Source organism: Mus caroli, unplaced genomic scaffold, assembly GCF_978045245.1.
Source record: "Mus caroli unplaced genomic scaffold, Mus_caroli_1 scaffold_14, whole genome shotgun sequence".
Classification (NCBI taxonomy): Eukaryota; Metazoa; Chordata; class Mammalia; order Rodentia; family Muridae; genus Mus; species Mus caroli.
This window is the reverse complement of record NW_028227269.1, coordinates 96,966,992-96,981,544: the sequence shown is the minus strand read 5'-3', so window position 1 is coordinate 96,981,544 and position 14,553 is coordinate 96,966,992. Positions and strand designations below refer to the sequence as shown.

At 42.7% G+C, this 14,553-nt stretch overlaps 1 protein-coding gene across 2 annotated transcripts in view; it reads right to left on the bottom strand.

Moving 5' to 3' along the window:
• Ttc8 (tetratricopeptide repeat domain 8) overlaps positions 1 to 14,553 on the bottom strand; it is a 75,586-nt gene that overhangs the window by 20,008 nt on the left and 41,025 nt on the right. For both annotated transcript variants that reach the window (XM_029484921.2, XM_021178803.3), the window contains 2 exons: positions 4,769 to 4,854; positions 755 to 842 (listed from right to left, as the gene is read on the bottom strand). In XM_029484921.2, the coding sequence (XP_029340781.1) occupies positions 755 to 842; positions 4,769 to 4,854 (174 nt within the window). The remainder of the gene's footprint in view (positions 1 to 754; positions 843 to 4,768; positions 4,855 to 14,553) is intronic.

The following is a 14,553-nucleotide window of genomic DNA, read 5'->3' as shown; positions in this document are numbered from 1 at the left end:
AGGAAGGTGCGATCTGTATTGAAAAACTCTGGGTGGCCCTTGCACTGGAGCTGCAGGCGACACTGTGCAACACAAGGGACTCGAACTCTTGCTGTTAGCAGCCCAGTGGAGCTGAAAACGTGACTCCTTGCAGTCTTGTCTTCCTTAGTAACATAAAGGAAAGTATAAAACGTATTCTGTTTACTGCACAGATTAAATTAATCTGTCTTTACTAACAGACCTGCTACAATGTCCTATACTGAATCCTGCTCAATAAAAAAGAAATAAGACTTGCATTCATTAATTACTACAGCAGGACTGAGCCTAATGCCCTACAAAACAGTCTATGAAATGGCCCCTGTTCTTAGAGCAGGGTTTGACAGCACAGGCCTGGAGTCTTAGCTACTGGAGTCTGAGGTAGGAGGATGCTGAGCTGATGACTGGACTACAGAGAGATCCTGTTTTGAAGGCAAAGGGGTCCTGTTCTCTATCACCTGCTCAGGTTTGGGACAAAATAGATTGTAGAAAACGCCTTTCTGGTGCCCATAGGGCGCTGAGTCTACGGTGTTTTCTGTGTCCTGCTAAGCAATCTGTCAAAGGGATTTTCTTCCTTTCCACAGCCATCAATTCCTTGTGCCGTGGGTTCTCTCCATATGTTACATAACTCTGAACATATTAACTTGCCAAATATTCTAGAAGGAACTGGCAGCGTTTCCCCCATGCAATGGCCAGCACCTTAAGACAGTTTTCACTCAAATTAAGAATATTTACTTACTTTTGCCAGATAGAGAAATGTGTCTACCATTTCCTGCTGCTTCAAGGCTGATTTAAACTGTTTCTCAGCTTCACGGTACATTCCTAACCTAGAAATAACCATTTAAAAAATTAGCCATTCAATTGAAAACTCAGCACTCCATCACTTGTCTCAAGCCCCGAGGGTATGAACAGACACATCCCACCCTAGAGCCAGTGTAGGCCCAAGTAGGAGATGCTGCTGTACATGCTGACAGTCACATGTATGTTAACAAAAGCTAGCAAAAGCCACCTGTCTCCCAGAGTCATGAGCTATCTATGCTTCAAGTGGTGTGTAAAGGCAGTAGCCTAATTGCAGTAGGACTGAAAGCTGTCTGTAAGCGAGGTCACATCAGTTCACCACCGTGAGAGCTTAAACGACCAGCTGCACATATGGCAAGTGACCTGAATAAATGTGGAGCCGCCACTTCACCGGAAAACTGTAAGATGGCATTTCCTTGAAAACATCACCTTCCCTAAGACACCCCAGCCCCCATTAGTTGTCCCTACACTAGTTTGGTGAAAACAACTGCCACTTGCATACTATAGCTATATCATCATTCTTCCTTTGCCCTTAGTGGATGGATTGCCTCCTCTGTGAATCTAAAATTTGCTCCTTGCCTAAGTGACGGCCCTGATGTCTGTGTCCGCCTCTGTGAGCTTTGTCACCACCAGGACAGTGGCTGAGGCACACACGGCTTCCTCGCTGCTTGTCCTCAGTAGACCTGTTCTGCTTTTTTTTTCCTAACTATTCACTTTCAGCAATCTAAGAACTACTTAGATATTATACTTTGCAAAATGGACTGAAAAGTATCTATACTTATAGTATGCTTCATTGTACTAATTTCGTGTAAAGGCTGGAAGGAATAGCTTTGATCATTTTTCAAGATGTCGACTTCAAGCACTGGTGTAGCTGATATACTAGCAGCTGCTGGAAAGTGGGCTTAAAGTGAACAACGGTGGCTTCGACAGATGAAGGTAAAGCTGGCAGGTCCCATCTACCTCTCAGACTATGTATAAAATACTATCAGAGAACCCCAAAGTTCTGAGAGCCAGAAATAATAAAAAAATAAAATAAAATGAATTTACCACATGAATTATTGAACAAAAGAATGGAGTAGGCCACATTAAAGGAACTCTAGAGGACGGACGGGGAGACTGCTCAGTTGGTAGAGTGCATGAGGACCTGAGTTCTATCCCCAGACACCACAAAAAGCTGGGCCTGGTGACTTGCACATGTAATTCCAATGCTGGAAGCTGGAAACAAGTGGGTGGATAACTGGACCTTACTGGACAATTTGCCTAGCCCAATAGGCCAACCTCAGACCAAGAGAACTTATGGGGGTGGAAAAAAGGTATATGGTACCTAAGAAATGACACCTGAAGTTGACCTCTGCTTCCATAAATGTACACATTCATTCATTCATTCATCTCTCTCTCTCACACACACATACACACACACACACATACACACACAAGTTCATACACATTCATACAACATACTTAGACATACCACCACCACCACCAAGTTAATCAGCTCAGATCAGTAGAGAGTCCAGAGTGAGAGTGCTCGCCAGCTGCCCACCTTTTCTCTGCAAATGAATTCATCAGCAGTGTGCAGCATCACCATGCACACATTTGATGATGTTAAAGAGCTATGAAAGCGAAGAGGATACTAAGCATCCTTCAGGTAAGGACGAGTGAAGCCTGGATGTGTTCACTGAGATGGCCAGTGAGAAGAATTACTTAGAGAAACATGAGTGAATCAAGAAAATCGTGGATGGGAGTCCGAGAGGCAGATAGAGTGTGTGCCGTGCTGCCTTTCCAGGGCTCTAGTAGTTATGATGGCATCAGCTCACGGGCAGGCAGGTGGATAGCATGTTAGGGACAGACTGTTGTCTAGTTTAGCCGAAAAGGACATAACAATGTGACTAGTGAGATGTGGGAAAGCAGGTAGGACCTGGACAGCAGCACGAGACCACACCAATCCTAACCAGCCACACGGAGGACCATCAAGGATCTGAGGGTGGCTGTCTGTGGCATTTCCCCTCGCTATACTCAGGAAGGCTTGGTGAGAGAAGACTGGAGGCAGAAAACCCAGGGAAGAAGTTACTGTAAGAACCCAACCAGGAGTGAAGCAGTGGTTCTCAACCTGTGGGTCACGACCCCTTTGGTGGTTAAAATGACCCTTTAACAGGGGTCACAGATCAGATATCCTGCATATCATATATTTAGATTATGAGTCATAACAGAAGAAAATCACAGTTATGAAGTAGCAATGGAAATCATTTTATGGTCAGGGGGCACCACCACGTGAGGGACTGGATGAATGAGGAAGATTGAGAACCACTGCAGTAAATGACAACAAAATGCCCAGAATTAGGGTACTGGAGAGGGTCGGGAGTACAGAGGAACGGTCAGTAGAACTTAGGTGAGGAACGAAGAGGCTGAAGCCAACTTCGGGGCTGCATTCCCTAACGAGGCATCTTTGCTCTGTCCGGGTGGTGGCCCAGGTCTGTCTCCGGGTTCTCAGTGTGCTGCCTGGCTCTTGCTTTCATAATAATGGCAATCATCATGATAATATTTATTTGTTGTCTGGCTCAGCATTTGAAAGTAGGGACAATCTGATCAATCTTTGTAATCCCACTTGAGAGTAGCTGCTCATTAAATATTGGCTAAGTGGATGAATGTACAAAAGAGTGAACGGTACATAGTAAGGTGTCCTGAGGAGCAGAACAATACTGTAATGTGATAAAATGCATTCGTTTGAAAGAAGCTACACGAATGGCATCTCCTATGGGCAGTAGAAAGAGTCTGAGTTACCCTTTCTTTGAATTATTAACTATGTCTGAAGGGTTTGTATGGAAGCTCAAGATGCTAAAACTGTCCTTAAGATTAAACTCATAAGATTTTAATGTTACAATGATCTCATGCTCTCTTCTGGTACAAAACGCTTTTCAATTTGTCAGTGAGAAAAAAAAAATACTTCAGAGTTTTATGTGAGATGTCTAAATGGCAAGTAATCTTGATTTCCACAGAGCAACAGGCACGCTTTTTAGTCCAGTTGCTTCCTTTTCCTCACAGAGCTGGCCTAGCAATGTTGATGGTTGCTCATGATAACTGAAGCCAATCGTGATTCTTAATAATAAAGCCCATTTTCCATGATAAAATATGAGTGCTCATCCTTCCCGGTTTTCCAAAGGTTCTAAATTATCTGAATATCAGCAGCAAGTTTCAGATTGCACTTGTTGCTAAATAGTCATAAAGTTAGTTACAACTTTGCTGATCTGTTTTCTTCCTGATGTATTTCAACATTAAGCACACTTAAAAATGCTCAGGTTCTAGAAAAACAATAAGGATTATGGACATAGTAGCTGACTGTGGGAGACTGCTAGTAATCCTGGCACTCCAAAGATGGAGGCAGGAAGATCACGAGAGCAAGGCCAGCCTGGGCTACATAGTGACACTCTGTCTTAACTAAATAAAGTACTAATAAGAGAATCAGAGCCAGAAAGTGGGGCTGATATTCTTGCTGTCATCACGTCAGCTCTCTGAATTTGGACAACTCGCTTCACACTGGCGAGGCTTGATCTTTCTCAACCGAGCAGCTACCTCCAGGTGTCATGAGTCCTGAGGGAGATGCGGCAAGGCACAAACGAGCTGGCTCCTATCAGTTGGGTGCCCTCCAGATGTGAGGCATTGGTGTAAGTGAGGAACTGAGAGCCAGGAGGACAGACTGTTGTGAACACACTGGGTTCTAGTCCCAGGTCTGTCACCAACCAGTTTCTGGTGAGAATCACAACCAAGCTCCGGCCTCTGCTTCCTGGTATGACGAGTTCACAGGGCACTCAGTGCTGTCACGTGATTGTTCAGAAACTGACCAAGTAAGTGCAAGTCGTCACTGTTTCATGAGGAAAGGTGTTTTTGTTTTTTTTTTTTCATTCTCATATTTGATGACAAAAAATATTTCCACTTTCACAGATAATGAAAACTTTACCTGTAGTAACATTTTCCAATCTGTACCTTCCACCACCAGTCCTTGTACTGAGAATACTCCGTGGAAAGGGACGCCAAATCCAAAGCCTTTGAAAACAATTCATTTTCAATTATGATTTGCTTCTCTAACAGCAAACAGGCAGGAGGGGAATTAATGAAATAAACCAGATAATTAGCATCCATCAAAACAGATATTAGAAATTAGATAGAAACTCATGTTGCCCAAGTTTCCAGATGGCCCCACCAATTTCCCCTACATGATCAGTTCCAGGCCAGGGGGCTGACAGCACACAGGTTGGAGACATTGATCTAAGGCAAGCAGACGCACAGCATATCAGAATACAATTTTAATATACAAGGCACAAAACTGAAATTTAAAATGCTAGGATTTTACTTTGTATGTACTCTCTAAAGATTGATAATGCCTCAAAATTCAGTGGTGTCTAGCTTTTTGTATGTAAGACAGATCCACTCAAAGTCTCCATTTTAAACCCAGATGTAGAGAAAGAGAAGGAGCAGGTAAGGAGATAGGAAGGGTGTTTGTAAGGGCAGGGGCCATTGCTTAGGGCGGAGTATTTGCCTCACGTGCATGACCAACCTGAGGTTCAGTTTCTAGTCACATGGGAGGAGGAACTGGATGCTTAGGCCTTCAGTAGGCAAAGGGCTTGCTGTGCAGGCATGAAGACATGAATTCAGATCCCCAGTCCCTATGAAAAGCTAGGTGTGGCACCATGTACCTGGGACCTCCATGTTAAAGAGCACAGATGTGAATTCAGAGCAAGAAAAAAAAAAGGAGCTTTGGAGAATGGGATGCCAGAGAGGCAAAGAAGATTCAGTATTTGAGTAACTTCTGCCTTCAAGGAGCACAACTCAACAGCTCTAACATCGCTTTACCTTCTAGTAATTAAAACTTTTCTTCATATTTTAACTGCTTATCTCACATCTTTTAAGAATTCGTGTGGGGGGGGGGGGGGAGGAGAAGGGGGAGGGGGAAGGGGAGACCACAAGCAAGTGCCTGCAGGGGTTAGAGACATCAGATTCTCAGCTTCCCGGCCTTGGAGTTACAGATGGTTGTGCACTTCCACATGTGAGGTGCTGGGAACAGAAACTAAACTCAGGTCCTCAGCAAGAACAGCATGCTCTTAACCCCTGTGCCATCTCTCCATCACAATCCCGTATGTTTTTAACCTTTTTCCTTCCAGTGTTTTTACATGGTCACAGAAGAGAAAACCAATCAAGAATTGGGATTCTTATGGAGAGGAAGTGGAAAACCTTTGGACAAAGGAGAAAGAGAACCATTTGAAGTTCACAGAAATCCAAAAGTTTTATAAAGACTCAGAGAATAGAATTATTGTTAGTTATTAGTTAAATGAGAATTCTGATTTTTGATTCTTGTCTTCTCACTGTTGGAACTCTTTTATTCTGGAGTCAGTGTTAATAACAACGACAGCCAACAGTTCCATTAATGGGACACTTGGATGTTGTGCTCCTATTATCTCAAGAATGCGTTCCTATTATTGTTCTCCTTAACATGGGCTCTCTTCTAAAATGAATGCCAGAAAAGTCCCCTCAACCTCCTCTTGCAAAAATTAATGACTTTTCCTGTGTTCTCCATCTCTCCTGCTCCAGGGGAGACCTCTAAATATGCAAACTACTTATCCAGGAATGGTGCCACCATGCTGAGCCTCTAATGGACCCAAAAAAGTCAACATCTCTACTTGAATGCTATGGAAATGAAAAATAAGCCATGGACAATTATACTTTCATGTGCCTATTTCTCTTTCCCCCTCTAGCCAGAATAAAAGACAAAAAATACGAGAGAAGTATGACTTCTGGCAGCATTATCTCTGCAATGTGGAAACTGTTTTCAGAGGGCTCCATTCAAGATTGCATTGTAAACATCTATGCATGTTAACTTTGACTCAATCTTTATTAAGACCTATCCCAGCAAACAGATCACATTCACCACCATGTTTAATATAAACAGACCTGCTACGTTTTTAGAAAAAGCTTCTATTTGGCTGTTTCTTATGTACCCTGACTTCCTAATGTTGGATTCAGTGCTTATGATAGGTAAATAGTTGAGTTTGCCTTCAGATTCAATTCTGAATCAAGTCTAATATGGAGGAACCAGATGTTACTGTTAATCTCATTAAGGAACATATACATTATGAGACAATAAAAATGGTAGGAAAAAGTCATATCTTAGCAATTCTCATTACATGAGGCTTGGGCTGAAGTAGACAGGAACACTTTTATATATATTTTTTTATTAGGTATTTTGCTCATTTACATTTCCAATGCTATCCCAAAAGTCCCCCACACCCTCCCCCCCCCCCACTCCCCTAACCACCCACTCCCACTTTTTGGCCCTGGCGTTCTCTTGTACTGGGGCATATAAAGTTTGCAAGTCCAATGGGCCTCTCTTTCCAGTGATGGCCGACTAGGCCATCTTTTGATGCATATGCAGCTAGAGTCAAGAGCTCCGGGGTACTGGTTAGTTCATAATGTTGTTCCACCTATAGAGTTGCAGTTCCCTTTAGCTCCTTGGGTACTTTCTCTAGCTCCTCCATTGGGGGCCCTGTGATCCATCCAATAGCTGACTGTGAGCATCCACTTCTGTGTTTGCTAGGCCCCGGCATAGTCTCACAAAAGACAGCTATATCTGGGTCCTTTCAGCAAAATCTTGCTAGTGTATGCAATGGTGTCAGCGTTTGGAAGCTGATTATGGGATGGATCCCTGGATATGGCAGTCTCTAGATGGTCCATCCTTTCGTCACAGCTCCAAACTTTGTCTCTTTAACTCCTTCCATGGGTGTTTTGTTCCCAATTCTAAGAAGGGGCACAGTGTCCACACATCCATTCCTATCTCCTTGTACTAAGGTCAAATCTAAGTGGATTAAGGAACTCCACATAAAACCAGAGACACTGAAACTTATAGAGGAGAAAGTAGGGAAAAGCCTTGAAGATATGGGTACAGGGGAAATTTTCCTGAATAGAACAGCAATGGCTTGTGCTGTAAGATCAAGAATCGATAAAATGGGACCTCATAAAGTTGCAAAGCTTCTGCAAGGCAAAAGACACTGTCAATAAGACAAAAAGGCCACCAACAGATTGGGAAAGGATCTTTACCTATCCTAAATCAGATAGGGGACTAATATCCAATATATATAAAGAACTCAAGAAGGTAGACTCCAGAAAATCAAATAACCCCATTAAAAAATGGGGCTCAGAACTGAACAAAGAATTCTCACCTGAGGAATACCGAATGGCAGAGAAGCACCTGAAAAAATGTTCAACATCCTTAATCATCAGGGAAATGCAAATCAAAACAACCCTGAAATTCCACCTCACACCAGTCAGAATGGCTAAGATCAAAAATTCAGGTGACAGCAGATTCTGGCCAGGATGTGAAGAAAGAGGAACACTCCTCCATTGCTGGTGGGATTGAAAGCTTGTCCAACCACTCTGGAAATCAGTCTGGTGGTTCCTCAGAAAATTGGACATAGTACTACCGGAGGACCCCGCAATACCTCTCCTGGGCATATATCCAGAAGATGTCCCAACCAGTAAGAAGGACACATGCTCCACTATGTTCATAGCAGCCTTATTTATAATAGCCAGAAGCTGGAAAGAACCCAGATGCCCCTCAACAGAGGAATGGATACAGAAAATGTATTTACACAATGGAGTACTACTCAGCTATTAAAAAGAATGAATTTATGACAGGAACACTTTTAATGACTCCTAAAGGCCCCTGTGATCCCCTAGGGGAGACCTTTTGTAGTCAGTTGGAAGAGACTATTCCCACAGGCTCATGTTCTTGAACACTTGGTCCCCAGTTGGTGGCACTGTTTGAGGTTTAGAAGATGTGGCCTGGTTGGAGGAAGTTGTCACTAGAGGCTAGCTTTGAGAGTTTAAAGATTCATGGCATTTCCAACTGCTCTGTGCTTGAAATTCAGGATAAGAGTTCTCAGCATCCCATTCTAGCTGCCATGGCTGCCTGCTCCTGCCAATCAACCATTATGCATGCCACCCCTCTGGAACCACAGAAAATAAACTGTTTCTTCTGTGTTTCTCCTCGGCCATGACAACAGAAACATAACTACTACACTGTCTTACCATCTCCACTGTCCTGGAGCGTCACTGTGCTCACAAGAGGCACCCAGGGATGACTTGTTCGGGTTATTCACTAGAGCCCTTGCTTCAAATAATTCCTTATTCATAGTCCAGAGCTACTAGCATTTAAAGTATTTTATGTAGTGGTATAAGACCTGCATTTCTTTCTCTCTCTCTCTCTCTCTCTCTCTCTCTCTCTCTCTCTCTCTCTCCCTCCCTCCCTCCCTCCCTCCCTCCCTCCCTCCCTCTCTGTGTTTTTTCGTGTGTGTGTGTGAGAGAGAGAGAGTTTATGTGTGTCTGTGTATAAGCACACGTGGAAGCCAGAGGACAGCTTTGGTTGTCGTTCCTCAGGTGCCCTCTACCTCATTTTTTTGAGACAGAGCAGCTCACTGAAACTTGTCAAGTAGACTAGACTGGGGTTGTCAAGTACTCCAGGGATTGGGATTCCCTAGCACTGGACTTATATGCATGGGTCTCCATGTCTAGCTTTTTGTATATGGGTTATGGGGGCTGAATTCAGATACTCACACTTGCACGGCAAGCACTTTATGGAGTGAGCTATGTCAAATTCTTTACCATGTATATTTACACTTAAGCATTTTTGCAGCTCCAAGACAGCCACTCCCTGGAACCTGCACCGACCACGCCCCCGGGCACAGAGCACATGCTGCAGGTCCCAGAAGAAGGACTGCTACCCTCTAGCCCCACTCCTTGGACCCTCTCTGGAAAGCCTACAGCCATCTCTCAGAACACTCTTCATCTACCCATGATGAATGCTACTCTCAGCCTTAAGCAGGGAAGCCCCTTCTTCCAGGGAAGAGTGGTAAATATAGAACCTGACGGCTACAAAGAGTGCTGAGAAACGTGATGTGCAAGTGACAGCGCTTAACAAAACAGTCACATCATCCCTTCTAAGACAGGGAAAAGGGCTGCAAATGCCATGTCCTGGGTTCCTGCAGTCACAGACTCACAGTAGCTGCAGATGCCTGTGTTCTGCATGCCCAAGAACACAAACATCAACAGCCAGGTATGAATGAAAGTATCTTAGGGGACCCTACTCCTTGTTGCTGAACTATTCACCACTGATAGATGCAGGGAGAGAGAGTCATTGCCTCAGCTGTATCCTCACTGGTAACCCCCATCAGATTCCAATGGGGAGTCTGACCCCAGTGGTGACATAGTGAATCTTGAGTAAAAGAAACAGATCACACACACACACACACACACAACCAAAAGTCATGAATCTAGGAAAGGGACTGGTCGAAATGAAAGAAGGCTAACAGGGATGAGAGGGAGAGGAGGGGAAATAATCAGAATACATCGTGTACACATGAAAACAAGTGAGTGCGGTGGTTTGAATACAGATGCCCACATAGCATCCGTGCTCTCAGACTTCAATGCTTGAGCATCAGGGAGTGGAACTACTTGAGGAAGGTTAGGAGGTGTGGCCTTGTTGAAGGAAATGTGTCATGGGGTAGGATTTGGGGTTTCCAGGGTCCAATCCAAGCCTAATGTCTCTCTCTTCTTGCTGCCGGCTGATCCAGATGTAAAACTCTTAGCTCCTTCTCCAGCACAATGTCTGCCTGCCTGCTGCCACACTTCCTGCCATGAGGATAATGGACTGAACCTCTGAAACTGTAAGCCAGCTCCGCCTAAATGCTGTCTTTTATGAGGGTCGCCATGGTCATGGTGTCTCTTCACATGGTGCAATAGAAATTAGTAATTATTTTAAAATAACATTATAATTAATAGCTAGAGTAAATACTATTTATTATTAATAATATGTATTTAATATAAACGCCTCAAGTGTTTCTTTGTAAAGCCACAGGTTTGTTAAAGTCCAACTGTAGAAGGACTTTGGCAAATCTTAACAATGTAGTCTGTGGACATATCCAAACACTAAAAACTTTTGAGACTCTGGTTACAGTTATGACAACTTCAGGATGCTGAAATTAAAGGGCATATGGAATTAAAGATTCCAGATCATCAGCCCACACATATTACTGCCAAATACCATCCAAACACAGAGAGAGAAAGAGAGAGAGTCACTAAAAACTCAAATATATACATATAGGTAACAATAACAAAAGAATAAATACAGTTCTCTTCAGATCAACTCAACTATACCCATGCTACAGTGCACATGTGGAGGTCAGGGATAGCTTGCAGGCCTCAGTTCTCCACTTCTACCATGTAGGGCATAGGGACTAAACCCTGGATCTTGGGCTTGGTGGCAGGTGACTTTACCTACTGAGCCATCTCATATGACTGATGTTATTTATTCTTTTTTTTTTTTTTTTGAGACAGGGTTTCTTTGTATAGTCCTGGCTGTCCTGGAACTCACTTTGTAGACCAGGCTGGCCTCGAACTCAGAAATCCACCTGCCTCTGCCTCCCGAGTACTGGGATTAAAGGTGTGTGCCACCACCGCCCCGCGTGATGTTATTTATTCTTAACATTGAAAATGCAACTTCATAGTACTCTTAATTGCTCTAGCATTCTCCCTATTATCAGAAAGAAAAAATGTCTGACCCGCATGTCACTTTAGGTTTGTCAATAATGCTCCCCAAATAGGAGGACAGAGACAGAAATATAGTTGTCACATCAAAGATCAATTTCACTTTCTTAACGTTTAAATGCCGCTTCACAGTTCTTGATATTTACGTATAATGTCCCCTGTATTTATGCAAAATACTTTCTTTTGAAAAATTGGAAGGTCATCCAAAGTAGTGCATATAAAATAGGTCTGGTTTCATTAGGAGGGTAAAAAAATACAAAAATAAAAACTGAACCGCCCCTCCATTTGCTTTACAGTCAAAGTTGCAAAATATATAAAAGGTTTATTTTTTTAAAAAAATGCCCGGTTTGTGCTCATTATCTAAATCCTTTTGGAAAATAACATTTGCGATAGAATCTAAAATGGCATTTTAATGTTAGCGTCTGATCCACAGAGTACCATGCGTACATGTGTGCACATGTGTGTGTGTGTGTGTGTGAGAGAGAGAGAGAGAGAGAGAGAGAGAGAGAGAGAGCACATGCGGGCTAGTGGGCAGAGAACACGTGCAGGCATCTGTCCTTGGCATTCCTCCAGTCAATCATAGGATCAATGCAAGAGCTTTGGCAACTATTTGTCTAAGGAATATAGCCTGTCATCTTGTGAGTACAAACAGAAAAGGAAACTTCTTACTTTTCAGGGAGTAAAAACAAAACAAGCTACCGCCTTAAGTGTTCCATACTAGAGCGACAAGCAGTGAATATAATGAGGGCCCAATTACAAGCATCTGATTTTACCGAGATACTTAATTTATAGCTAATATAAACCAAACGTTGCTATTCAACCAGGAAACGTATGAAAAGCTTGAGAAAACAATAGAAATGAGGCCTACTCTCCACCAGTGCTGCGAGCCAAGTTGAGTGGCTGATGACTGTGAGCGCTCAACAGGACACATGGGATGAAGGAGTCTTAAAGCTATTCTCAAGAAACACATCCAAGAAAGTCTTAAGTACATGTGTGCATGTATTTACCTACACTTTTATTTGCCATTATGAATGGGTACTTTTTGATTTAACATTATATAAAAACAAACATTTGCAATTTTTATGATTTTTGGAAATTATTATTTTAATGGATACACAAAAAGTCCATCCTGCCGTTTGTTATAACTTATCAAATTTGTTCTCTAGTATTAAGCATTTATATTGTTTTTCAATTATTTTTGCTACTATATCTATAATAATCATGTCAAACACAGCTACATTTCCTGACTTTTATGAGAGCTGAAAGCAAAAAACAAGTCACGCAAATGTGTTGATTGCTATCTGCTTCCCGTTATCATACCATTTTGTAAATTGCACCCTTTGCAATGTTATCTATGACTTGTAATAATTTACAACACTCTCCCTAAACATTCTAAAGTCTTTTCTTTTACATTTCTTACCAACAAGAAAATACATCTCTACTGCACCTGCTTCCTGCTATTTCCTCCAAACCGTCTGTCACAGGGTCATTTCTATGTTCATAAGAAGCCCTCTAAGGGCTGGGGAGGTGACTCTGGGTAAGTCTCTTCTGACCAAGCATGAGGACTGGGAGTTTAGATCCTCAGAATCCACTGTGTGTGTGTGTGTGTGTGTGTGTGTGTGTGTGTGTACAGGGCAGGGAAGCAGAGTGGGGAGCAAAGACAGTGTGATGGTTTGTATATTCTTGCACCAGGGAGTGGCACCATTTGGAAGTGTGGCTTTGTTGGAATAGGTGTGACCTGGTTGGAGTGGGTATGTCACTGTGGGTGTGGGCTTAATATTCTCACTCTAGGTGCCTGGAAGTCAGTCTTCCACTAGCAGCCTTTGGATGAAGACATAGAACTCTCAGCTCCTCCTGCACCATGCCTCCCTGGATACTGCCATGCTCCCACCTTGATGATAATGGACTGAACCTCTGAACCTGTAAGCCAGCCCCAATTAAATGTTGTTGTTTTTTTATAAGACTTGCCTTGGTCATGGTGTTTGTTCACAGCAGTAAAACCCTAACTAAGACAGACAGGGAGCCCTCTTAGTTCCCTAGACTAGCTAGAAGGGCAAGCTCCAGGCTCAGTGAGAGAGTCTGCCTCAATCCAAGGTACACTGTGATTGAGAAAGATGCTTGACAGCAATGGCAGGCTTCCATGTGTAAGCACACACATAGATACATGCATGTGTGCCCATATACATATGAACATACACAAAAGTGAGAAATTGTCTGGTTCTTATATACAATTCCTATATAGTGAGTAGAAGGGGAAAATATACCTATAGGGTGATTTTAAATATTGTTTGTCATATCAAAAAAAAGATTATCTGAACTTTTAGAAAGCTTTTTTCTGGCATATATGTAGTATGTATATGCATGTTCATACGTATATGGGAGCATACATGTATCTATGTTAGGTTGGACTTGACAGCAAGCCCCCAGTAATCTGCCCATCTCCACTGCCCCAGCACAGGGATACAAGAGCGTGCCACCATGACCAACAACTGCATGAGAGTTCTGAGGACTAAACCCAGGGTCTCATGCCTGTAAGACAAGCACTTTACTGAGCCATCTCCCTAGCTCTAATTCAAACTCTAATTACCAGGCAACCCCATGTGTAACAGAATGTCTCCAAACAAGCTTCCTCAGTTGTCACTTAGTGACTCAAAAAGATCTACTGCAAAGTCTTCCTACCTGTTCAGCATTGCTTGTTTTGAGTATATTGAGACATTACTCATGAACATAATCTTATTAAATTTATAAATAGAAACTCTGGTTCCCAGTAAGATTTTGCATCATTTTCTGTTCCCGAGATGTACTTAAAGGCCATTTTGTAATTTTTTTTTCTCTTAAATCACTAACTTCTTCTAATGAACTACCTTCCCTGATGAGGTTGTTACATGGAACTCAAGCTTTCAAATGTTGCCAAGGGTCCTCAACTCTATTTCCTACATTTGAATAACATTTTCTAATGTTTCTATAATTTCAGAATATATTGTATAGCAGTAGTTCCCAGTCTCCATTGAATACTGGCATTGCTTGTGGGGTTCTTAATAGCAGCCGAGTCACAGCCTCCTCTGGAGATTCTGATTTTGGAAGCGTAGCACAGACCCACACATCCATTGCTATTAAATAACACAGGTAATTAGGAAAGAGAGGCCCTTT